Source organism: Periplaneta americana, chromosome 6, assembly GCF_040183065.1.
Source record: "Periplaneta americana isolate PAMFEO1 chromosome 6, P.americana_PAMFEO1_priV1, whole genome shotgun sequence".
NCBI lineage: Eukaryota > Metazoa > Arthropoda > Insecta > Blattodea > Blattidae > Periplaneta > Periplaneta americana.
This window is the reverse complement of record NC_091122.1, coordinates 102,145,398-102,172,471: the sequence shown is the minus strand read 5'-3', so window position 1 is coordinate 102,172,471 and position 27,074 is coordinate 102,145,398. Positions and strand designations below refer to the sequence as shown.

At 35.3% G+C, this 27,074-nt stretch overlaps 1 protein-coding gene across 3 annotated transcripts in view; it reads left to right on the top strand.

Moving 5' to 3' along the window:
• Task6 (TWIK-related acid-sensitive K[+] channel 6) overlaps window positions 1–27,074 on the top strand; it is a 167,897-nt gene that overhangs the window by 125,036 nt on the left and 15,787 nt on the right. For 2 of the 3 annotated variants that reach the window (XM_069828603.1, XM_069828605.1), the window contains exon 4: window positions 4,983–26,833. The exons of the other annotated variant lie outside the window; for it this stretch is intronic. In XM_069828603.1, coding sequence (XP_069684704.1) covers window positions 4,983–5,264 — 282 coding nt within the window. In that variant the 3' untranslated portion in view covers window positions 5,265–26,833. Of the gene's footprint in view, window positions 1–4,982; window positions 26,834–27,074 lie in introns of those variants that run through there. 3 annotated transcript variants of the gene reach the window in all.

Sequence of the window (27,074 nt, the reverse complement as noted above, 5' to 3'; positions counted from 1 at the left end):
CTGACGCACGCGGCTGACGGATTGCGTGTGACGCACTACACTGCTACAATGGAATGTTAGGGAAGTGATTCCTATGCTGCGTCAGCTGCTTGCGTCGACTGCAGTGCAAGTTGAGCCGCGCGGCTGTACCCCTTCGAAAGCAGTACAGACGCAGCCGCAGCACGTCTGGGAGAAAAGAGTCTCTACTTGCCTTGCTGTATAATGTCTGAAGCAGTAGATTTATTTACCGTTCTGGAAGATGAAAAACTGGTCGAAATGGTGTCGAAGTTTCCATGCTTCTTTCATGTCGCAAGCTCAGTCTACAAAGACCAAATTGTTAAAGACAATGCTTGGAAAGAAATAGGAAAATTTGTCAAGAGCTCAGGTAAGAAAAATAGCGAGTTCTAGTAATTCGATTATTTTGCCAGGGTACTGTCCCTGCGTGACTATTGAAATATTTTGAAAATGAATCTCGCACATAAAACCCATCAATATTCGCAAAACCATCACCCCTAGCAAGTGGTATATTCTTTTTTAGATGGTGGTGATTCATTAGGATCTAGTTCATAATAAAGTCTAAACCACGATAAATTGTGAAGTGTAGTATGTAAACTTAATTAACAATTAAATTGTTATTTTTAATTTCACAGAAGCATATTATCCAATATTCACTGTGCCAATACAAGCATCAAAGAAGACGACATACTAATGATGGAAGACACTGCAACGGAGGATGCTGGTGCACCATCAACTTCTCAAATCACAAATAATACTTCAACACAGAATATGGACAGAACGGTGAATTCACTTCGACCACCGAGTAAAAGCCAAAGAAACCACGAAAAAATTATAGGCTTGCTGGAGGATAGGCGCATCAATAGAAAAAAATATAATTGACAGTTTGAATCAGAATCGATGATGACACTGATTAAAGTATTGCGATGTCCGTCAAAAAACTGAGATCAAGTTTGATTCATGAGATGAAAATGAGATCACCGCAGATGGTTTTTGATTTGGAAAGTCGCTACACAAATCCTTTCATTTTTCCACCAGAACCTTCAGCATCAACAAGCACTAGTAGTTGGATGACATGATCATCACCTTCAACTTTGAATATCAGCAACCATTCAACCGTCCGTGACTCGTATGACTACACGGGATTTGAAACCCGGAAAATTTTGAATCACTGTGATTGTTTTTCAGTGTTAAAAATAAAAATTGATTAGAACACTACAGCTTATACTAATAAAATATTTTTACTTACAGTTTTTGCAAGAAAAAATTGATTAAATATATTATTAAAATGCTACTATAAAGCATTTTTACTTTACATACCTCAGTGTTATGGCTAACTTTTCGTCAAGAGTTATAGAGTACAGATATCTACTTGAAGAATCTTTCTTGAGATCGTCTTTGATCAGATCGAGAACACAGTTGAACTGAGCAATGTTTAGCCTAAAAACTCCCGAAATATCGTGTCATCTTGTAACATGTGCTGATTGATTAGTGTTGTAAAAAATCTTCCTCACGCCTTGTCCTAAAATGAGATATACTTCAGCATTTCCTTCATTTATTTGTTGGAGCAGAATTTCTTCCCCTTCATTTTCTTCCAATAGCAAATGAGGACCTAACAATCTAAATGTGCTAAGTGCAAAAAACAACTTTCTGAGTTATTGATGAAAAACACATTGTGAAATGCATGTTGAGATACATATAACACCGTCTTTTGGCGCACGAATGAATCTTTTACAGTTGAGCTACGACAAAGACAATTTAGTATCATATTCTCTTATGGATGTTCATTCCTTAGATTGAATAAAATGAAATTTGAAAAATTGGAACTTCGCATATTTAGAATGTTAGTTCTTCAAATATAACAATAAATCGCTTTCACTCATTGTGCAAGTATCCTCTCACTACCAAAAGACTGCACGCGTCTGTCGTTTCATAGGAATCGCCTACTAATGTGTCAGCCGTGAACGTCAGATGCACTATGTCAGCCGCGTGCGTCAGCCGCATCATAGGAATTACACCTTAAGACAGGATACAAGACTCGACAGTTTTGTTCCTGCAAAATGGTTTCCACTGTAGCAACGAGTTGCCAGATGTGAAAACTCAGTAGGTAACGGCAACTCACTCCCCTCTCTTCTCGCTATCTTCTACACCCCAGGAAAGGTTTTCAGTCATATTGTAGCGTGATTATGGAAATTGAAGAAGCAATTGATTTTCTAGTCTTGGGTCTATTGATAGCCAGGAAGAGGAGGAAGAAAAGTGCCATTCTTTTATGAACAGTAGGCTTGAATTTGGTACTTTTATACACTACACCAAACCTTACACGCTGATGAAAAATTCTTCAGCTTTTATCACATATCTACCTCCTCATTTGATGAGCTGGTAGCAATGCTGAAAAATTATTTTCCAGTCGGTAATACACGTATGAGGAGATGTATCCATGCTGAAGTGGGGATAACTATTACTTTAAGGTAAGAAAATAAATTATGTATTAGAAAACTGTAATTCTTTATTGATTCTACAAAGTACAAAGGCAGTTAAATGAGAAGCATGAAGTTGATAATGGAAGAAGCATCAGAACATTGGGAGACTGGAGAGTGCAGACTTGCAGACACTGATAAAGAAGGCCGAGCCATTTGGTCTGGAACAACAAAATTATGTATTATTGTAAATTTGTTACTGGGGTTCGTTGGAGTAGGTAGCTGAAAGACTGATGTAGTTGGGAGTATGAGAGAAAATGGTTCAGGGCTTGAGAATAGCAAAATGATAGCAAGGGACTTTGGAATTTGTATATGAGGGGATTTGAATTTTTCCAGCACTCCCATCATTTCGCATTTCGGCATTTCTTTCAGATCCTTAAGTAAGAACAGAAGGGACAAGGTGTCTTCGTCTGTCTGTTCTTCGTGGTAAATAACTGCATTTCTTTGGTGAGTGCAGTTTTCTAAAATGTCATGCAGTCATTTGATATTTGATGCATAGGCGGAGTTATGGGGGGCATGTCTCAAGTCTTTCTTTCTATTAACATTAGAAAATATAGAATTCAAAAGATCTTCTTCTTCTTTTTTTTTTTTTTTTTTTTTTTTTTCTGTGCTTAAATTGACGAATTAATATGTCTTCAGATCATGTGTCATGGGTTATAACATTTATTTTAAATTTCTGAATGTATAAGAATTTTTATACCTCATTTAAGGAATGGAAGCATCGTAATGTTTCTTTTGTAACAGCCTCATGTGTTAGAAGTCTGCAGGTGTTCAGGCCGCCATTTGGAGAAATATGAATAACATACTGCACAACAATGCAGAAAAAAGAAAAGTGTTCCTGGTATAATGTGTAAACTTAAAGACGAGGTTAAATAAAATAATTATAGTTTACATTTCATATATCTTCAGGAAGGTAAGCTTCATATAAAAAAGTTTCTGTTAGCACTATTACGTAGTTTTATCGATGTATGCATGTGTTTCTGTACGAGAGACAAAAAGAGGGAGATTGTTTTAAGTTATGCCCTATTGTAATTTGTAGTAGACTTACAGTTCAAGTCCTATGCAACTCGGGCCTAAACATTGTGGCTATGGGTGTAACTCTGTAAGAAACATCCTCCCGAAAATGCCTTTATTCAGTGATCATATTCCGATATACTGTACCATAGTCGAGCTATGATGGGGGGAGAAGGTACATTTTGTCCCCCATAACCCCCTTATATGGGGATTCTATGGTTTTGCTTTGCTCCCCCAAGGAAACGGTTCTCTCTCTCTGCCTATGGCATAGGCGGAGTTATAAGGGGGCATGGGGGGCACTGCCCCCCCCCAAACTTGGCCGAATACTTTTTTCTATTAATGTTAGAAAATATTGAATTAAAAAGATTTTTCTTGTTTTTGTTTATGATTAAGTTTCTGTGCTTAAATTGACGAATTATTGTCTTCAGACCATGTGTCTGGACTATAATATTTATTTTAAATTTCTGAATGTATAAGAATTTCTATACCGGTACCTCATCTGACGAATGGAAGCACTATAATGTTTTTTTGTAACACCTATACTGATGTGTTAGAACTCTACAGGTGTTAAAGCAGCCACTTGAAGAAATATGAATAACATACTGCACAACAATGCAGAGAATAGAAAAGTGATCCCGGTTGAATTTAAAAACGAGATTAAATAAAATAATTAGAATTTACATTTCATATGATATCTTGCTCTTTTAAATAAACAGATAAAGTAAATGTAAAATTGGTTCACCGCTGTGGAATAATGATTAGCACATCTGGCCATAAAACCAGCAGCAGTTTGGACAAGTTACTTGGTTGGAGTTTTTCCTCAACCAATTGAAGCAGAATTGCTGGGTAATTTTCGATGTTGGACCTCGGACTCATTTCGCCATCATTAATTCACATATCAACATCCGTACAATAGCCCGGGTTAAATTCACAGTGTGGCGTGCTGTACTTGTACAAGAGCATGGCCGTTGGGCTACCCAATCGTTCACAGAATAGGAGTGATAGGCACAATAAGCCTCAGGCTGCAGGCAAGCCTTCGGGTCCCTCTTCCTTACAAGAGGAAAAAAAAAAGTAAAATTGTCTGTATATTTTGTTACAGTTTTACTTTATTTTACAATACCTTTATTAAATGATCATATTCCGATATACTGTACCAAGGTCAAGCTATAATGTCGGGAGAAGATAAATGATGTCTTCCATAATCTCGTTATATCGGAATTCTATGGTTTTTGCTTTGCCCCCCCAAGAAAACGGTTCTCTCTCTGCCTATGGTACTCTGTACATGATGTCTTAGATTCAGTTCCGTAAATTCAGGGACATCCTCGCGAGTAGGATTTTGGAGATTACTGTATAAATGTAGAGACAGTCAGTATTTTCTCTAAGTAGTCTGCTGTTTCACTGCTCAGATGACTCGCTTTTAAGCTTGTATAAATATTTCTCACCCAGCAAGAGAATTATAGCAAGAAGAAGAATAAAATGTGCTATGTGGTATTACAGGCAGCCCAAGGAGCGGTGAGACTGGAGGGGGATGTTATCACAGCAAACGGCTCCATCATAAGTGGGCAGCTCGGCAGGGGAGACTCCAGCTCGCTGGAGGATGGCGCATCGGTATGCAGCTGTAGCTGCAGCTGCTATCCTGGTCCAGTGGAGCCAGCCCGACACCGGTATACAGTGCGGCGCTCTCCTGGCAAGATCTCACACCTGCTCCCACTGCAGCCACTTGGGCTCCAGAGGGAGAACATGTGCAGAGAAGTGCACAGCCATCGTGCCTCCATCTGACAGTGCCAGTGTTGCCATTGGACGACTCATTATGGTGCTGGTGACTTCTAGTGGAACGCCACTGTTTTGATGCTCAGATATCCATTGACATAGTTTTCAAGTTTACATTATATTCAGTATTTTACATTTATTCCTTCATAGTGCAGCTTAGGAATGACACTGAATTATTTTGAGATGATATTTCACTAGTTCGGAGACGTTTCATTCTGCTACTTAAGCGCACGTGTGAGTCCCTTCGCTATTCAAGCTTCTTTGACCTCCCCTCCCTCTCCTTCCATTTACATAATAATCGTCATTTCACGTTCGATCAGTACTGCATAGTACATCATTTCCTTTGTGTCATTTCTTGATGATCACAAGATGATTTTCCACATTCTGCACAAATTTCTTAAGGATTGCTAGGGTTCCCACACTTCCCAGATATGTAAGCTTCACAGAAGTGAATAAGTTACTTTGCCATTTTAATGCCAGTAAACACTAATATAACTATAAGGGAATATCGAACTTCAAAACTAAATGCAGGAATAGTAAGAATATCTTATCTTGCATTTAAAGAATTTATTTAAACATATGAAATGCACAAACATACACTTTCGTGTGCAGCTGAAAATTGGACACTGTCAGTCCAAAGAAAAAAAATAGAAATAAATACATGAAATAGTATCGATTTCTAAGATGAAACTAGATTTTTGACAGGTTACAAATTCGAGGACCATAAAAATTATTTAATTAAATTGACATTTAGATTTCAGATATTTTAAAAATAATATTAGACAGGTGAATGAACTTTCTGATTCACGTAATGCAATCAAATTAATTCCAATGAAACTTTCTCATTACTAATTAAAGGGACATAGGAGTTTTCAAGAGCTAAAAAGGCTTTGGTGTCAATAATTTCGAAAATATGTACAAGAAACAAGTTTAACAGTTGAAATACTGTAGTGAAACTATTATTATTATTATTATTATTATTATTATTATTATTATTATTATTATTATTATTATTATTATTATTATTAGTGATGATGATGATGATAATAATACAAATGTTTTAAAACTGTCTTCTTACTCGTACTTAGACTGATATGATGTAGAGACTAACTGAGCTTCCTACAGACTGAGAATACCTTCCAGATTCTAGTTGTCATACTTGCCATTAACAGAGCAAGTTGCAGTTTGCGTATTTTTATAATTTTTATGTATACTATACTAATATTCATAAAAGGATAAATTGAGAATATAACTACAGAAAATGCAATTCCATTATTCTGTCAGAAGAAGTCATATTATTCTGTTCATCAATACTTCTATGTTTAGTCTGTGATGAGTGTAACTTTTTTAACGTTGATGCTAGTTACAACACCTCCCACGAAAATAAGAACACACATAATAATTACCCTCAATAAAAATTTGGAGTTAGTCTGTACAAGAAATGACGAATCAAAGCTTACTAGGTACTAGTACCTACTCTTCAATACCGGTATCAGTAAAAGTAAGCTCTTCTTAACAATTCAAGAATTATCTATTTCCATCCATGCTGTTAGATATGGTTCGTTAATTAGTAATTCAAGAGATGGCAGAACACCATTTCAAAATACTATTAGACTATCTTCATGTGATGTAATTTTTTTACTTGGTTTTTAAGGACGCTGTATCTACTACTAGGTTATTTAGTGTCAATGGAATTGGTGATAGTGAGATGGTACTTGGTGGGATGAGGCCGAGGATTCGCCATAGATTATCTGACATTAGCCCTATGGTATTACCCAACCAGGTAATCAGCCCAAGCAGGAATCGAACCAACTTTGGATCAGCAAGTAAGCACCTTAGCCAACTGAGCTATGCCGGTGGCTATGATGTGCGAAATTATGTCGCACATTAAATTTAACTTCGTACATTAAAATATAACGAGGTCTAAACGTTTTAAATTCAGTTCAGTATTGGTGGATATTTAAATCCATATGTACTGTGATGCCATAGGGCATATTTATATGATATAATATTTATTTCCAACAGCATACATCGGTTGTGATGGCCCTTTGCATTACTGTGTACAGTGCCAACACTTCCTTGGATACATATTCTACTTACGTTTTTAATCAGCCGGCTTTAACATAAATGTGATCGTGACCACTTTTCAACCTCTTCTCTCTCCTCTATTTAATTCTTCTTCTACTTTATACCTTCCATTTCTCTTTTATCTATCTTACTCTTTCTAATCTCTTTTAATTATTAACTATAGCCTCTCTATTCATTATTTACTAGTTCCAATATTGTTTCCATTAAGTTCATCTCTTCTGTAGTCACTTGATTCACTATCATTTACTGTTCATTTATTCCATGTAATCTGTATATTTTAGCATAGGGCATAATGAATGTAGAGCAGGCATGCCAAAACCCTGCACATTGTGCAGTCGCGCACATTGTGTGGTTGCGCACATGTGCAGTTGTCTCTGTGCCATGTGCAATTCCTATTCCCCAACTTGGAGGGAGTGAATCAGCTTGGACAGAAGCACGACAGGGCTGTACCTGCTGCAGCAGATCAGCTTTTGTTTCAGTAACACAGTTCAGTACTGATGCTCATTGAGCTGTGACTGTGAATGCGTTATGAAAAATAAAGTGAGGAGTCCACAGATATAATGAAGAAGAGAAATCATGAATCATATAACATAATTGTTATAATGTTTTCCTCAGCCAACAATAATTATTTTAAAATGAAAGGCTTTCATCATCTCATGTGGACCTAATAGTGTGTGAGAATTTAGATCAGATTAGTAAAGTTCTCAAAATATGATATTCGCCAGCGCTTATTTATTAATCAGTACTCTCATGGCAAAACAAACGTAACAATGGCGTTCTTTTGGAGTTTGTATATAACACTGCCATTAAAGGTTAGATGACTTAAGACTTCTATTTGATAAGCTGATAAGTTTTGAGAATACTGAGTGAGAATACATGTGAGGCTCTTAAGGTTGTAAGTGAGCGAAGATAGCAGCTATTTGCAAGGCGGAAAATTTTTCTGGAAAAAAATATATATAATGGCGAATTTTCCATCTCACATCACTATATTATGTTAATATACTTACATTAATAAATCTTTAAACCTGACATAAAGAAATTTCTTCGCTTCACAGCTTGTGAACTGCGCTTTTAACTCATTTCAATAACTCTCTCAACTTGCTGATACTTGTTCTCAATGTTTTCCAAATAAACTATATGTAAATTTAAATTCAAGTTTAATTTACCCAATTTATTAATATTATTGTGAATTTGTATTGACATACAGCAAGGAAATGATTTCAGTACAAAAACCTCACAATGTCCTACTGCATGTAATTGGGAGTATAATATTTTCTTTAACATTTTGTGTACCAATAATCCCAATAATACTTGACGAACAATGAAAGAGTATTACTTTGAAATAATTAGTACCTACTACGTAAAATGAAACACTGTGTTAATTTTTTGTTGTTTCGAAATTACTGCAATATTTATATTTTCTTCAAACATTATCATGTTAATAAATGATGTTTCACAAACCGCTGCTTTGTGAATTATAACTGAGTAAGCCTAATATTTCTTGTATTACAATTGTCAAATACAGACACTGACAATAATTGTGTTCTTTTCCTTCTGCGAAGTGTGTTTTATAATGTCCAAATATCAATTTAATCTAACACTAGAAGCGCAGAATAGATTCTTGTACATCCCTCCAGCTAAGAACTGATAGAGCAACGCGTGAATGACGCAGTCTGCACAGACTGGCGATCCTGCGCACATACACTGCACATTCAGTGTCTCATTTCTGGCATGTCTGATGTAAAGCATGAATAATGCAGAAATATTTTATTCCTACACGAATCAATATTTGTTTATAATACTTTGTACCAGTTGAAGTATTGTGCATACACAATTAATTAATAAGAGTTTTTAAATAATTTAACTCAATACTAAAATAGGTTTATTCAAAGAATGAATGAATATTCATAGGTTTATTCCAGCAAGCAATTCAGAACGCATTCCGAACTAATACAGAACTTCTTTTGATGCATGTGCTAGTTCTGTATGGTGTCAGAACAAGTTCGGGATTTTACATTGTTGGAACGTTTCTTGAACTGTTCTTTCAAGGAGTTTCTTTTCATATTAAAATTACATTCATCTTCCCAACTTAATTCGTCATAAAATATATCACTATCACCTTCCAAATCACTCAAGATCGACTACTTTTTTTATTTAACCTGCCTAGTCTCGAAGCATTTTAACCATAACTTCAGATTAAACCATCTGCGCATGCGTCAACAGTTCAGAATTCCCAGTTCTGCTCTTAATCGAGAACCAATTTCACTCGTTCTGGATATCAGGTGTATTTTCGTTCTGAAGAATGTTGGAACAGGGAACTGAGAGTTCAGTATCGGTTCGGAATCAGTTCTAGTCTTGTTGGAACACACATAGGGCTACTGTGCATGAGCAGGCAGTTCAAAATCGATTCCGAACTGTGCTGGAACAATCCTCATAGCAACGAAAAACAAAAAAGAGAAATAGGATAGCCAATATAAAATGACCTGAGTTTCCATGCTAGCTACATTACTTCTCCCCTTAGAAAACATCATATTTCAAATGTTGCGGGAAAGTAATAGTTCATACTGAACGGGTTTTCCTTGTTTCCAAAGATGGATGGACATCATTATGTGTATGTCCTGAAGGGAGATGACTGGGTGGCGTTACTTGAATGTCAGTATTAGAGGTGTTTTCGTCACAATTGAATATAAATAAAGGCTTCAGTCTATCGACAGAAACAGTTTGTGGTCCACGTGAGGTATTAATCTTGAAATGTTTTTTCAGATTATTGTAGCATAGCGAATGGTCCATCATATACTGGTTGCAGTGGCTTCCTCACAGTGTCATGTCTTACGAAAACATAAGAAGAAGACATCAGTTTGGAGTATTGGAAAGGCTTGCGTGAAGAACAATGTTCTCATTTGACTGGCTTGATATTTTAAACATGTGCCTTTAATTTCTGGATGAAAGGAATCAGCAGGCAATTTTATTGGTACATCATAGGTTAATTCTGCTACTGTTACTTGTTGTGATATGAAATATGATTTGAGATGTAAGAGTATCATTGATAGCTTTTCAACCAAGTTGTCAGACAGTTGTGCTTTCAGAGCTGCTTTCATGGTGAGATGCCAGCATTCAATTTTTCCATTGGACGCAGGACATTGTGTGTGTGTGTGTGTGTGTGTGTGTGTGTGTGTGTGTGTGTGTGTGTGTGTGTGTGTGTGTGTGTGTGTGTGTGTGTGTGTATCTAATACTCAGGATTTAACAATGAAGTTATCTTCCTTCTTGCTTCCCAATATTTGGACATAAGATCCAGAATGATAGACAGTGGTTTTAATGTGATTGATACCTTGTGACTTGGTGAGAGTTGCAAAAGGGTGCATTCGAACTATCTGCATCTGTCAGTTGTGATTCTCCATGCTGAAACTATGACTTCTGCGAGTGTTTCTGCAGATACGTTCTCCACTGGAATCACTTCCGGCCATCGTGAAAATCTGAATCCTGAAGATTGATCATGTAAAAATAGGCTGCTTGAATTATGGCTATCATCACCCACAGCATCAAGAGATGAGCCTAAGTCATTTTCCGACAGGAAAGAAGCTTTGAAGTTGCAAGATGGAATACACTTTCTGGCATTATTGCGAAATTTATAGTGATCATATATCATAATATGTCTTTTTTTCCGGAGATATGGACCTACTTCTTGCTCGTTTGGGTAATTGGAGATTTTCTATAGATGCTACAAGCGATGTGATCTGTGTCTCTAATGCAGATAAATGTTCACTTGAGACAGTTTGATCTTTCGTAGAAGTAACTGCCTTGTACAAAAAAGGACTTGCAGGGCTACTAATTTCCACTATTTTATCACCCATTACTGCTATGGCATCCAAATCGTGATGACTAGTTGCTAGGATGGCTCTGACATTAGTAGGAAGCCTTTGCTGGAAAATGGTTCTCATAAAAATCAGTGGAGTCTTTATCACCGACAAGCGATCTTAACTCTCAAGGCAAAATAGACAGTTTTCTATCGCCTAAATCTACTGCTGTAAGGAGTTTATTTGTTTTATGTTCTTCTGACTTCAAATTCTGCAATCATTTGGTTTTTTAAATCTGTGTATGGATTAACCGACATTGGTTTCATAAGAAAATGTGATAAGAGGACAGCAACTTCACTATCTAATGAGCCAAGAACATAATGAAATTTTGTTTGCTCTGCTGTGATTCCATTGTGATTCAACGTGTAAGAACCATAACTTAAAGTTTTTTTTTCCAAGAACATAGGCATCTTGACTGCGACTTTTGAAATTGCGCCTGTTGTAGTAGTTGCTAGATTTGTTGCGTCTCCATTATCTTGTTGTATGATGTCTCTTGTCTTAGCTTTCGGGGTCACCAATGTACCACTCGGAAGTATTGTGCATGTATACACAATTAGTGCAGTGTTCATAAATTGCATAATACATTACCGGTATCGGTAATATGATTTTGAAGTCCAATTACTTCAGATATGTCCTCCCTCGTGATAAGATTCGAAACAGTTTTCCACCGAAGTACTATGTTCCAGATTTGCAAATGAATAATAGATCATTTTGAATCATTAGAATTGTCTGAATTTTCAATGAAACAGCATTAGTTCCTTCGACATGCATTTATTTCCCTGCATTTGTGCTAATAACCACACTGTGAGGTTGTATGGTGCAAACAAATTTCAAGAGTCATGCATTGTTTGTGAAAGAACCACTGAATTAGAAGAAAGGGGCAGCTAATGTAGAAATAAAATGTCTTCTGTAAATACAATTACCAAGAAAACGCACACAATATTACAATATGTTTAAAGAATTTTTCACTACATTTAGAAGATAGTTAATTCACCGTTCGTTTCCCCTTTAAAGAGTGGATTGAGTACTTACTCTCAATGGCAAGGGATAATAAACTCTCAAATAATGTGAGGTATTGTGGTGCATTGAAAATGGAATTTAAATTACGATGCCCAAATTGGCACTTATATTTCATCTGCATATTACAAGAGGCCTAGTTAATATTACCACTATATAAATTATATTAGTCTGAAAAATTATCGTGTCTATGTAAATTATATTATTCTGAAAAATTATCGTGTCTACAAATTGTACGCTCTGCAGCTCTCCAATCTACCTGACGTTCACTAAATTCTAAACAAGCATAAAAATATTATTATACTGATATGGATAATTTTGGCGCATTAATATTGAAAATATCTTGTCCTGAAACATATTAAAGAGTTCTTATCATTGACTTGTACTAGTCACATTTTTAATATTCAATAAAATTCTTAATACAATTTTGAACATTTTTGTATAAATAGTTTTAAGCAGTCGACCTAATGATATCATCCTTAATATCACATACACATGCTATTAAGAAAACAGTCAAACATGTTCATTGAACCAATGCCACTAGGACTTGAAGATCGATTTTTCCAACAATTACTATACCGGTACAGTAAAATCTCTCTTAACTGGCTCCAGATATGAGTTTTTGCCGGATAATTGAATAAGTATTTTAACAAATTATCTGTTTGTATTTTAAGATGTCAACCTTTTGAAGCTGCAGCCATATGTAGCTTATTTCTCAATCACATGATCATAACTAAATAACATGAATTTTCTTTATTGAAACACATCACTTAACACAAAAATACACTAATTTTCGGTTCGAATATTCACTGAATGATCTTTGTTTTTGTTTGAAGCTCTCAGGCGAGGTTTCTGTCACACACGCTAGTGTTGTAGGAAGACACCTCCATAATAAACCAGTCTCGTTGGTGTTATGTATTTGTTCCTGACTAACATTACTCTCAGATACAATTTTCTGGAACTGATTAATAAACTAATCCGCAGACACTTCGTCGATACTCCTTTGTTCACCAGACATACATAGTTGTCGGATTCCATGTCTCCTTTTGAATCCGTTAAGCCACTCAACGGAAAATCCACACTCACCTTACAGTTTTATTTTCTGGTGCAATTCCTTGGTTTTTTGTTGTAGCATCAGCCGAGAAATGCACATTCCCATAGATATTTTAATTGCGAACCATTCATATAGAACACAATCTAATTCTTCACAGTGGGACTAATGTACAGTTTTCCAATTTTCCGTAGATTCATTGTTACTTTTGAATCACCGAAGTTGACTGCCTTGTTTCTTTATATCGTATAAAGTTGAACTTCCAACTTTATATTCGTCCACTAATTTGAATCTGGTAACTCCTCTCTCCATTTTCTCGAGTAATTCAAGCTTTTGCTTCAGTGTGAGGATGTTCCTCTTGCACTTAGCGGTAGTAGCCATGATATCTGTCACATGAATGAAACTTTTACGCACTGTAGGAACAAAGAATTTCACACTTTCCTATTTAGACTCATCCAACACCCCCTCTAAATGGGCGAGTTCAAGTGGTAAATTTAAAGATATTGTCTCTGCGCATTGTTTGCAAGGCCCAAGCAGCAACCTACTGACGCTATCCTATCTACCCCCAGAAACATAACAGTTTTCTGTCTTTGTTTTCACGTGTGAACCATGTAAAGACATAACAGGGTTTTGTCTGTTTTCACGCATGAACAAAGTAAAGAGTAAACACAATATGCAGCATGTGCGATCCATGAAAACCACTCACATCTTCCTCCTACTCTTCCCTTCCGCATGAATGACTTTTTTTTTTTTTTTTTTTTTTGGCCTAGTCAAAAGTTGTTCTGGTATTGCTGATTATTTGGGAGTCGGATACAAGGAATTTTACTGTACTTTCATCATATAATAATATGTAAAAAATTAAATGTAATATTTGAAACATAGAGTAGGCTATTTACAGAGATAACGTCATGAACTATTGTGGAGACAGTTTCATTGGAAAAGACTTCGGATGAGTAGTTCCATTATCCTTTGTTCTTCCAGGATTTCACTTCTGTATAGCTTACAACATGACACAAGAATTACTAGTATTTCCCCAAGTATGCTCTAGTTTCCTAACTTGAACAAGTCATACCATAGTGCCAAGTACTTCAAGGCTTACCTGGTTTTGGTGCAGGTAATCAACATGTTGGAAGTAGGACAAGACCAGATATGACTGGCAAACAAGTGTGTGATGACGCACTGTTCCTTTCACAGTGTTAGAATCTTTCAAACCTACCAGCTTTATTTCCACAGTGCTCAGCATCAGCACCAGTTGATGAACTGTGATGAAAAATAAAAATGTGTCTAAATGAAAACAAATCAGATCTTACGCTTTTGGAAGCCAGTTGCGTTTGCAAATTGTTATAAACTTGGTAGTATGATTTTAATACAGGAAATTTATTTCCGTTGTGATCAATGCACTGAATTACTCTTGAATAAATTTAAAATACGTGGCTGGTTCAATAAATAATGTTCCCTACTCAGGTAAATGGTTAGAAATTATTTGTTTATACGTGAATTGTTAACAGCAATATTTCACGGTTTCTCAAGATAATTATGTTAAGGCATTTATTGAATTATCATATTAAATTTAAAGAAGATCATGTTTTGGCCAGATAGGAAGTGGCATACAGTTGCTTCAACCCTTTGTATTGTCCCTAGAATGCTCACACCTCATAAACTCTTCTTCTCGGAAGAGGTATAAATTATTTGGTATTGTTACCAGGTCAGGACAGTAGGTGATTCATGATCAGACAGCAGATTTTCGGCCTCAATAATGAACGTAAAATGTACGTCAGTTTCAAGGAGGTCATTGAACTGATTGCTACACTCCCTCTGTACACCAAGAGTCTTGTTGCTGTATAGGAACCAAAAATCCACTGTCTGTTCATGACATTCCAAGTTGTCAATTTACCAAACTCGGGAAACTTATTGATTGAAAAAGTCACGTAAAAGTCGAAATATATAATCAGAGATCTGTATGGTACCATTTGAATAATACTGGCTTTCAGGAGAAAGATCGTTGGTTGGGAGGTTTGGGATCCCTGCACTTCACTCACTACTAGGGATGGGGGCTTGACCGGTCTCCCCAGGGACATGCAGACTTCTTGGACTGGGAGTTATTGGTTCTTCCAGTTCTATCTTCCAGGAAAAATCTTTCCATTATAATCATGCCAAAAATAAAAGTGTTCAATATTTCGAACAGTAGTAGTGGTAGGAAATAGATGGTTATCCTACAAGTGGGAATTCTTCCAGTTTGTTACGCCAACTTTATTAGCAAATTTCTTGATCACATTAGACATTCAGTGGTATTCATGGTGCTCTTTCACGCATAAAATAATATTTAAGATAAACCTAAAGCATGAAATAATATTCTTGTTCACGAGATGAAATTTATTGTAAATTGAGATTCCATTTAATGAAAATGAAAACTGAATTTTTCCACGAAAAAGATATCACAGCTCTACTTCTATCTTCCTCCAACCATTCATTTTATAGAAATTGTTTCTGAAGCCAAAGGAAAACTATAACGGTGGTGGCGATGCTGGTGCTGCTACTGATGATGATGATGATGATGATGACGACGACGACGAGACGACGACGACGATGATGATGATGATGATGATGATGATGATGATGATGATGATGATGATGATGATGATGATGATATGAAGAATAAGTTTCATTAGAAGTGTTTCTCTTACACTAAAAGATGTCTTAGCCAGCGAAACTTTCCATAATTATGATGAATATACAAGAATAGTAAAAATATTCTCTTGTTTCGTAGTATTAAGAGGCATAATACATTTTATCATTGAGTTCTGTAACTGTGTGTCAGTAGGACCAGTGTTCTGTGATGACATTTATTTCTTTCCAAGCATCTTCTATTTCATGTTGTTAAAAAAACTAACAAAAATTAAAACTAAAGTGAAGTGTCAAACTACTGAGACGAAATAAGGTATATCAGGTACAAAAGTGAGCAATACGAGGAATATGGAAAAAAATTAACTCCAAGTTAGTGTGAATAATGCAATTAATCATTTTCATTGAACAAATTGTAACAGAAAATGTAGAGGTGAATAGTACTTCAGAGTTTATTGTAAATGTCTATAAAAACAGTTATAGTTCATCACTTATTGGTACAGTGGTATCATTTTAGTGAGATTAATGTATTTTTCGGCGAAACCCCCTAAATGCGGCTGTCATTGAGAAAAGATTTGACCTAAAGACAATGGCTTCACCGTAGATTTATTTTATGTAAAAGATCCCTTTGTTCATGAGAAAAGGTGAATAAAAGCAAAATTCTAGAGCCCTTGTTCATGAGGAAAAAGATGAATAAAAACAAAATTCTATGTCCAAACTCATTATGCCATTACCAATTCTTGGTAATAAATCTCACCACGAAAATCATTGTGGAGACATCTAATAGAAAAGAGTGAGAATATTTCCTCAATATTCTATATGTAAAGATATTCACGGATGTATATGCACAAATTGAAAACTGCTATCAACTAATCCAAGACCAATCGAGAAGAGCCACTGACTTTGTTGTCAAGTGCTCGGCATGGGAAACCAAGCCAACTCCGAACAATGAATGACACTTGAATACCACTACATCCTACATTTCACACCGATGGTGTTTTAAATAAGACGCTAGTTATGGTTTAATGGTTTAGAAATAAAGAAACTTGTTTCTTTGCGATATGTATATTTCTGTGTTTCAGACACACGGATGTAATGACAAATGCAAAATATGAAAGCAGATGTATGTAAGTTCGTGGCTGACACGCTGCTCTCCCATCCTGGTCACATGCCCTCGTGGAGATCGCCCTGATGTGTGGATGTTAACATGATTTATTTTTTATACTCATTCTATATATAAAATAAGACGAACAAAAACCACACGAAGATGTACAAACCAGAAGCTAAGTTTTTATAAAAACTTGAATGAAATTTTACGTGCTTCCCTGTGTCTTTTCTGATTATATTCGAGATGGATATCAGCCTCTCATCCCTTTTAAGTCAGTGTCTATGATGCTTTATATTGTTAAGGGATTACAAATGAAAAGAAAATAATGCCAGTTAAAAATGTTTATGTTACCACTAATCTGCTAACAGCTTTATATGAATTATATAACTTACAGAATCTAGCAGATGTCAATATTAACTCATATTTTAAGACTTTAAGCATTCATATGAACATTACAGTTTGTCTTATGGATATTTGCACCATGCCATTTATGCTGAAATAGGGCCAATAAATTATTCTAAAAACACTGTGTCCTCTCTTCATAATAAGTGGAAGTATTAAAATTTACCACATCAGGTTTAAAGATAATATTAGGGTGTATTTTGAACAATTTCAGGTAAAACAATTAACGAAAAGAATTACATTTGTATTAGGTAATGCATTTTTGTGAATATCATAACATACTTGGAAAATAATTATTGCAGCAATAAGTTAAGTAGGAGGTTTTTCTACTTTAGAGTGTATGTTAAATAGAAACCTTTCCTTTCGTTCTTTAGTAGAATATGCCAAATAATTTAATTGTAATTTCAATCGAATTGCATGAATTTTCGTTCACTGTTACTTTTCAACACAGAATCTATTGTCATATATTACAAATGCTTTGAATACTATTACCAGACAGCGGATTTTCGGTCCCAATGCTGAACTGTAGATGTACGTCAGTTGCAGGGAGGTCACTGGACTCACTGCTATATTTCTTTCATATGCCAAGGGATGTGATGTCTTGTCACTGTGTAGGGACTAAAAATCCGCTGTCTATTACCATATCAGTACAATGACAATTAGTTTGGTGAACTAGATTTCTCCTCAAACAATTTCTAAGCTACCAACAACCACGAGTATTGTAAAACCCTTAGTATATGTAAATCTGAGATAATTACAGTTTTACCAGTACTCACGAGATGAAATTTTTGTCCACAGACTGTATAATTTGTTCCTATAGATACTCCATTATACTAGGTTGTGCATTTGAGAGACAAACTGTGATTTATCAGGGGAATTGTTATTAAATATTGTAATTGGGGCCATGAATTTCATAGGTTTCCCATTTCTGATCGACTTAAAAGATAGGCATTTCATTTTAAAAGTCGGGATAGCTGGCGAAATTATTATGCATTTTTATTCACCAGTCCTAATAATTTTAGGTATAATAGCATAAATTTATTAATAGGCTATTTCAACTACCTACTGTAATATTTCATATGCGACTAGATAAGTTCGTGATAAAATTTGAATTCATAGCTTCTTTTAATAACATTAAGGAATTAACTAAGTTTGCTACCAGGAAGGCGACTTGAATTTTATTGCAAAATAACTTTCGTATAGGTACTAGGTATCAGAGTTATTTAAATGAGTTATGCGTTGTTGGTTATGAAACCAAATCCCTGAAGTGAGTGTACTGTGTATCAGAGTCAACTGATTGCTTGCTACATACTTATAAACTGAAATTGCATTCACGTTTGGTATGTGTGAGCTTTAATATTGTATAACTAAGTTTTGCTTTAAAACGCAAATATGTTCCATTGTTGAAGTTTCTAGTTGCATTCAAAATACTACAGCAATAAGATAGATACAGACTTTTCTGGCTGAGAAATATTTCATATCTACCGAAAACCTGAAAGTGTTAAACATATGCTTTTTGCTGTTAAGTTCGCTTAGCTGTGTTTGAAACTCACCTAAGTTTTTAATTTTCATTTTCTGCTTTATTATTAGATCCATAATATCATGTGATTGTTTATCACCATTATAATTTTAACCATTTCCTTCTTTCTGAGAGAGAAAAGAAAAGTCTGCAAATTCTACGTGTAAAGAGCTGTACAGGTGAAAAGGCCATCAGCGGCTTGTTGCTATGAAGAGAAATAAAGAGTAACATGAATCCGAACATTGAAACCCATAATAGGGCCTACTAATCTTGTACATGACATGTCAATATATCTCACTATTATGGGGGGAAATGCTCGTCTGCTGTATACATAGTATCAGGTACAGTTTTAACTGTCTGTCAGAGTGGGAATTTTACGAAAAGGAATGTAGTTATCTTCTTTTATTTACCCAACCAGTTAATCTTAGGTTTATCTACATTCTGCAAATTATTCCACAAAGCAAATTATTTATCTACTGTATTTTTATGACTATTAATATTTTTACTCATAATATTTGCACTTCTTTAATATTACCTCATGTTTCCCTGAATGTCAAAATTCCACTCAGTGGCATAACATTGTTTTACTGAAAATAAATAAATTTTAATTCTGACACCAAGATGTCTTGAACCTTGCAAGATATGATAAAAACATTATGGAAAAGAAAATTAACATTTAAAACAGAGGTGGGATTTGAACATGAAGATGAATAGACAAACTATAAACAGAATTATATCTCAAATCTGCCATTGCTGTGGTGATAGCATTTATTTAGAAATTTTAACAAGGGAATGTATTTGATTAATATGTATTGGTATGTACATTTTCTCATTAAAATACATATTCTGTATGTCTTCCCTAACAAATTTAAATTAAATACGTATTGAATTGCAGTTATTATTATTGTTTTTTAACTTTAAAGCTTATGTGGATAATGTTCTTAAGCTGCTGTATGATTTTTTGAGTAATATTAAATTGTTCAATTTTTTGTTAGGAAACGTGCAATTAATCTGAGTTTTATTGTTAGATATACATTAAAGAAAAGCTTCCAAAATAATGGCCTTTTATAGAATAAATCTAATCGAAATAGGCCAATAATAATTTGATTGAACATGAGTTAAAATTTTAGAATGTCTTTCTGCATTAAATGGAAAACAGAATACGAAGAGAAATGTTATTGTTAAGTATAGAGTATATGACATTTACTAATGATACAGAACATTGGAAATGCGGAATACATTTAATGATATAATTATCACTCACATTACTTCACTTTAAGGTTTCTCAAAGTTTAGTACCAGTACTGCAAACCTGACATAGAGCAAACTTAAATTTATAAACAATGCTGTATCTGTATAGACTGGCTAAACCGAACAAAACATAACATACGACAAATGAGATACAGTGGCATTAGAATATAATTAATTAAACTCTTGCAACGTAACCCAGAATAGACTGACATTTGTTTTACTTTTATGAAAAGCTGACAATACAGAGGAATTCCAATTATCCCTCATACAATGAACTGATCAGCAGATTATCCTTCATCTTCCCGCCAACTTATTTCTTTTGGCATCACGTTGGCAGCAATGCGGTTTTGTATATCAGAGCACAGTATCAGTGCCCCATGGTTCTCAACCTTTCAGAGACCGCGGCCCAGTAAATTCTTGTTCAATAAGACGAGGACCTGGTCCCAACAAACTTACTTGTAAATATTGTTCCATTTTTTTTTTTTAGAATTCATACATTTAACTAACATAAGTATTGATAATTAAATATGGCGTACTGTAAAATGGGTGAACAGGAACAGTTTTTCGAAAAAAAATTTAAACCTGTAAAAGTAAGTTACCAGTAGGGGCGTACTTTAAATATTATGATTCAAGGATTTTTTTTCAACGTGTATTAGACTGTATTTTGAAATGTGCTTAATAAGCCTAAATTGTGATTCACATCAAAATATTGGCTACAGAAAATGCCTTGGTGAACTAAGTCTAAATTTTTTATATATATTATAAGTATTGAGATGCCAAGGAATTATAAACCTGATGGTAGAGGAAGGGATCACAAGAAGCATGCTACAGAAGATATTGCTGCTGCCTTGGAAGATATTAAACGAAGGATATCATATAGAAAATGTTCTGAGAAATATGGGATTCCTACAACAGTGCTGCATCGTCATATGAAGTGTAGTAAAAAGGGTACTGGGACTAATGGAATTAAGTCAAAAGGTGGACAGATTGTTCTCAGTGCAGAAACTGAAAAACATTTGATTGAGCAGCTTGTTACATGTTCATCCTGGGGTTATCCTCTAGATTCATATGATGTTAAGTGTATTGTTAAGTCTTACCTTGACAGGAAGGGTATTCATGTGAAACGTTTTAAGAACAATATGCCAGGACATGAATTTGCACTGAGCTTTCTCAAGTGACACAAAAATGTTCTCTCACAACGATTATGTCAGAAGATTAAGAGCTCTCAGCTGGTGTTTCACACAATATCATCAGTGAATATTTTGAAAAGCTTCAGGAGTCTCTGTTTCTAATATACGAGTAATAAACTTTGATGAAACGAATCTTTGTGATGATCCCAGTTACAAAAAAGTCATCACCAAAAGGGGTTGCAAGAATGATGAATTCGACCAAGACATCCAGATCAATAATGTTTGCATTCAGTGCTAATGGGAACATTTTACCAGTCTATACAGTAATCAAGGCTCTACATCTGTATGACACTTGGTGTATTGGTGGTCCACCAAGAGCATTTTACAACAGACACCAAATGTTTTGAAGATTTGCTACAAAAAGTTGTGATCCCTTATGTGAAACATCTACCAGGGAGTCCACACACCTGTGGAGTAACGGTCAGCGCGTCTGGCCGTGAAACCAGGTGGCCCGGGTTCGAATCCCAGTCGGGGCAAGTTACCTGGTTGAGGTTTTTTCCGGGGTTTTCCCTCAACCCAATACGAGCAAATGCTGGGTAACTTTCGGTGCTGGACCCCGGACTCATTTCACCGGCATTATCACCTTCATTTCATTCAGACGCTAAATAACCTAGATGTTGATACAGTGTCGTAAAATAACCCAATAAAATAAAATAAATCTACCAGGGAAAAAAGTTCTCATAGGGGACAACTCATCATCCCACCTCACCATAGATGGAATTAATATGTGTAAGAACCATAAAATTGAGTTTGTTTTCCTGCCTGCAAATTCCAAGCACATGACACAACCTTTGGACGTGGCTTTCTTTAGGCCTGTGTCTGGAGAAAAGTGCTAAGTAACTGGAAACAGAGAGAGGATTGCAACCATACTTCTGTCTCTAAAGAAGCTTTTCCAAAGTTGCTGAAAAGACTTCTGTCGGAAATTGCAGAAAATCAATCGAAGAACATAAAAAGTGGTTTTTGAAAAGATTGGAATCATTCCACTGAACAAAGATCGTGTTCTAAGCTAAGTCGCCTTCCTCAAATACCACCAGCCACAGAACCTGCAGGTGAAGAGGAAAATGATTCAGTCATTGATGATTGTGTGATTTCTGTCCTCAATGAAATGAGATTCAGTGTGGATACAGTTAGAAGAAGGAAGAGAAAACTAAACATTTCTCCTGGTCAAAGTGTAAAGGCTTTAGACTTTGAAGACCAACATTTCAGTGATGAAGAGTTGATTTTATTGGGAGGAGAAAATGAGAGCTCAGACAGAGATGAAACAGAAAATTCAGAGTTTCCTCTTAATTGTGGGCTAACTGATGAAAGGAAAAACAACAGTAATAATGAAAGTGAGCGAAGTTGGGGAAAAGAGACGATGACAGGAATATATAAGAAGCAAGAAAGTGAGGATGGGGACTGGATTGTGGCTGATTTTTCAGCTTCATCCACATCAGGGAGACCAAGTTCTTCAAAATAGGCTTATTTCATTGGAACTGTGGTTGATTCAAAGGAGAAATATTTGAAGGTGACATTTCTAAAATATGTTCCAAGTAAAGTAAATAGTGGACAGGTTTTTAAGTGACCAGACAGTGAAGATATCTGTGACATTGAAAAACAGTTTGTTATAGGTGTGATGAGACATCCTAAACTTTTGAGAAGGGGACTTAATGAAGTTCAAAGTAAGTATTTATAAGTGGTGAATCTCAGTTATGCTCTTTGTCACTGTGTGTGTTCTAAAATGATTATCCATAAACTCTTATGTGAACTTGACGTGTTGAATTGGTTATATCATTTTTTTTAACATTTTTACTGTTCCTTTTCACACCAGGACTAGAGGAATGGGTACAAAGTAAGGAAAAGAGTTATCGTTCCCATTGGCCCCATCTTGGGATGAATGGGAACACCATTTATAAATTAATATAAAACTTGTAGCAACATTTGAGATTGAAGTTGATATACGTTTTTGTAGGTGATTTAACCTGGAATACTGCCCTATGGTTAGAATTATGTTATCAATACAACTGATCAAATAGAAACAAAAGAAAAGTAGAAAAAATGTTCCTATTCACCCCATTTTATGGTACATAATCTTAAAGACTTAAAGAATAGGCCTATCAGTGGTTGAAACTTGGAAAATAATTTTCTTTTCTCTTTTAAGTGCACCTCTTTTATGCGTGAAGAATTCAGTGGGTTTGTTGACTAAATCTGAATGTTTTGTGTTGAAGATCTCGAAAAAGTCGCGATGGCTTCATAGCTTCATTTCTCAGAACAGTACATAACAGTAGCACAAATGACACATTGAGGTCGTGACAATTGGTCAGTGTCAGGGTGTTGTGCAAAACCAAATTTTAAGTGATTGTCCATGTACTTAAAAGTGAACGCGGACTTTTTCTTTTCTATGTCGGTAGTTTTTCCCTCCTTTTGCTTATCCTGGAGATTGCTCTGTGGACTTGAAGTGGAACGGAATGCACTACTAATTGTTGCATCACAAACACCAGTACGAATTTTCTTAATACCAAAATTAAGCAGTTCCTTGTATTTTATTCATATTAGTATTAAGTCTTTATGTCTGTTACTTTAAAAAAATCACGACACTCGGGTTTTTAAAACAAGCATTTACACATTGCAATGTGAACTTGCGAAGAGACAGTATTCAGTGTAACTATTCAGTATCGAGAACTGAATACAAACTGCCTTAATTTTCAATTTAAGTGAACAAATTTTGTTTATACCTCCCAGCTAATTGGTCACTGACATCTGCAACACATGTTATTTCGTTCAATTTTGAGAACAGAGGATTCGCTGCTGATTGTTGTAATTGGCTTGCGAACTTGTCAAGTTTTATGACCGGTCATAAACAGCAGTACCAGTATTCCTTTCCCGAATGTTGAAAGATTTCTAAGTCCGAAAAATTCTCGAGCATTAAAAAATAAGTGGCTTGGTTACAGATATTTACTACACAGATGTTATTTAGCAAGATTTTAGAATTTTAGAGTCCAAAGACGATCTGAACCTGCGCTTTTCGACACAATCACGAAAATTATTCTCCTAAGAATATTTCGACTATATAATACTCATTCGTAAAAAATTCTTAGAAGAGTAATATGACAAATTCCAGCAGAATATCTGACGGCCCAGTATAATTGATTCTAGGGATCAGTACCAGGCCACGGCCCGGCAGTTGAGAAACCCTGTGCTAGGGCATTTACAGTACTGCTGCGTTGTCAACCATGCGATAAATTATCATGTTATGCGTTATTTTTTAACCCTGATGCGATATGTGATTATATCATTACCCTGAATTCATTCCACATTGCTTTCCATAGAAAGAAATTAACACATTGATGAAACACATTACAATTTATTCTATTCTTTTGGTACCCTCTGCATAAACGTTTTAAATCTTCCTGCTTTCCGCCAAGATTCTCAGAGGAAAGCCCGGATTCTTCCCCAGTCAGTAGTAGGCCTAAGCTTCCATCATAGTTTGAGAATCAGTTAATTACAATAGTCTGTTCATAGCTCTTGCTGGTGCTGCTTTTGTGCGATAAGTGTTTGAAAGTTTATTTAGTACTGTGTAAAGTTTAGTAGTATGACATTATTATTATTATTATTATTATTATTATTATTATTATTATTATTATTATTATTATTATTATATGTATGTATGTATGTGGGACATCTGATACTAACTTTCAGACTTCAATTCCATAATTTTTGCGTTTGAAGATTGGCAACGCTGGTATATTGTGATCAGAGTAGATTTTAAATGCCAACAATAATAGAACTGTACAGTACTACAATAGCTGCCTACAACACTTTGTTAATAATTTGTACCACTTTAGGGCTACTACTTAGACTTTAGAGGTAAGCTTTTTTTTCTGCAACTGCAGATGATAAATTACTCTGTTTCTGGTCATTCTTGCCATCAGGAAAGTGTGAATGAACATAAGAACACAACTGGTAATCACAGAAACGCGCTTCCAACTTCTTAACTAAGATATAAGCGGAATATTTAGCATATAGGGGCGTTGTGTAAATAGTATAAATCCATTGTAAATGTTGCCATATTTTTATGTTACGTACAGTACTGTACCATTATTTTTATTGAGACTTTGATTTCGCTACACACCATGCACGGGATTGACGTCTTAATTTTTGTTGCGTTATTCCATTATGAAATGAAACTGAGAGATGGTATAACTTTACAAATCTACAACATAAAAAATAAATAAGTCGAGAACCAGTGATCAGGTTTGTTTAGGCTTTTGGTGTCTTTGCATATTGGTCATTCATACTAACAAGGATTCTACAATTCAACAATTTCTAAACAATTTAATTTAATTAACTCTTGTAAATTGAAGGAACCACTTCCTACTCTTATCCCTGATGACATAACAGATTGCTCATCCTTATAGGCTTTGACGGCAACAACTTTTATCAATTTCACTATGCTGCCATCTAGCTTCTGCATAAGAAGTCATGTTATAACTCTCATTTGAATTAGATGGAGCAACTGTACTTCCATCTAGTGGTCATTCCCAATGGATGGTGGCGATCCTAGTGGTTGTTCTCTTCCACATGTTAACGTTTTTAACATGTGATCAGGGCTCTTATATTACCTTATGTAAAAACAAACAGATTAGATACGTGGTTTTTTCTGCGTATAGGGTAGGGTACCACTGCTATTTCAAATAGGGTGCAGAACTGCAGATTCATTTTGCATTGTGCAACCGCTGATACAGAGCAATATTTGCCAATAAGTAGGTAAAGCCATTATTATCTCTTATTATCTTCTGAGAGAGGTAAGTAATTTCGGACAGCAATTATGATACTAAATGCAAATATTAATTTGTGTCTTAGCAAACTAAAAGAAATATTATGAAATTGTGTTATATCAGTTACCAAAATTTGAGGTTATTTTGTGATTACAGATAACTCTACAGAGATATCACAGCATTATTGTAGTATGATATGATGTTTCCTCAGGAGCATACTTTGAGGTAGAACATTTTCTTGTAAGTATAAGAGCAGATATTGTGGTAACTGACAAACAAAATATAAGTAATTGACATAACACCCTCAATTTATAACAAAAATTCAAAACTTCAACCGTATTTTAAACTGATTATCAATGTTGCCTAATATGTTATCACACTTTTCTTAGAGGTGCCATCCAAAAACAGCTGCAGAGAAAGTGATAGGTTGCAGGAAGAAAAGGATGAAGAAAACAAAAAAAAAAAAAAAGCAATGATGAAGTAATAGACTGCATTGTAACAGCAAAAATTTCTATTGAAGTGGGATGCAGCAAGAAAGAAAGAGACAGGAAGAACAAAGAAGACTGTGCAGAAACTTCCATAAGATCAACACCCAAATGGCATCCAAAGTCCTAAAAACGTGTAATTGATCAGCACAAACAGTTGGAAAAGCAACAGAGTAAGAAAGAACTTTCTTGGAAGCCCCCATAAGAAATATGCAAAAAAAAAAAAAAAAAGAAGTTTGACTTGACTGAAAATCTTTGGATTCATGTGTTGTTTGTATGATTATACTTCGTGACAAAACATAACAGACTTCTTTTCTGGAAGGAAGCTCACCCCTGCATTATTTTTGTAAGGGTTTTCACTGTGGGCGACATCCCTTTTTTAGCATTCATATATGGTATGTCAAAGTAGATTGCGAGTGAAATCTTCGATGAGGGTGTAATGGAGTGGTATGAGGGAAGACTGTCATGTTCCGTC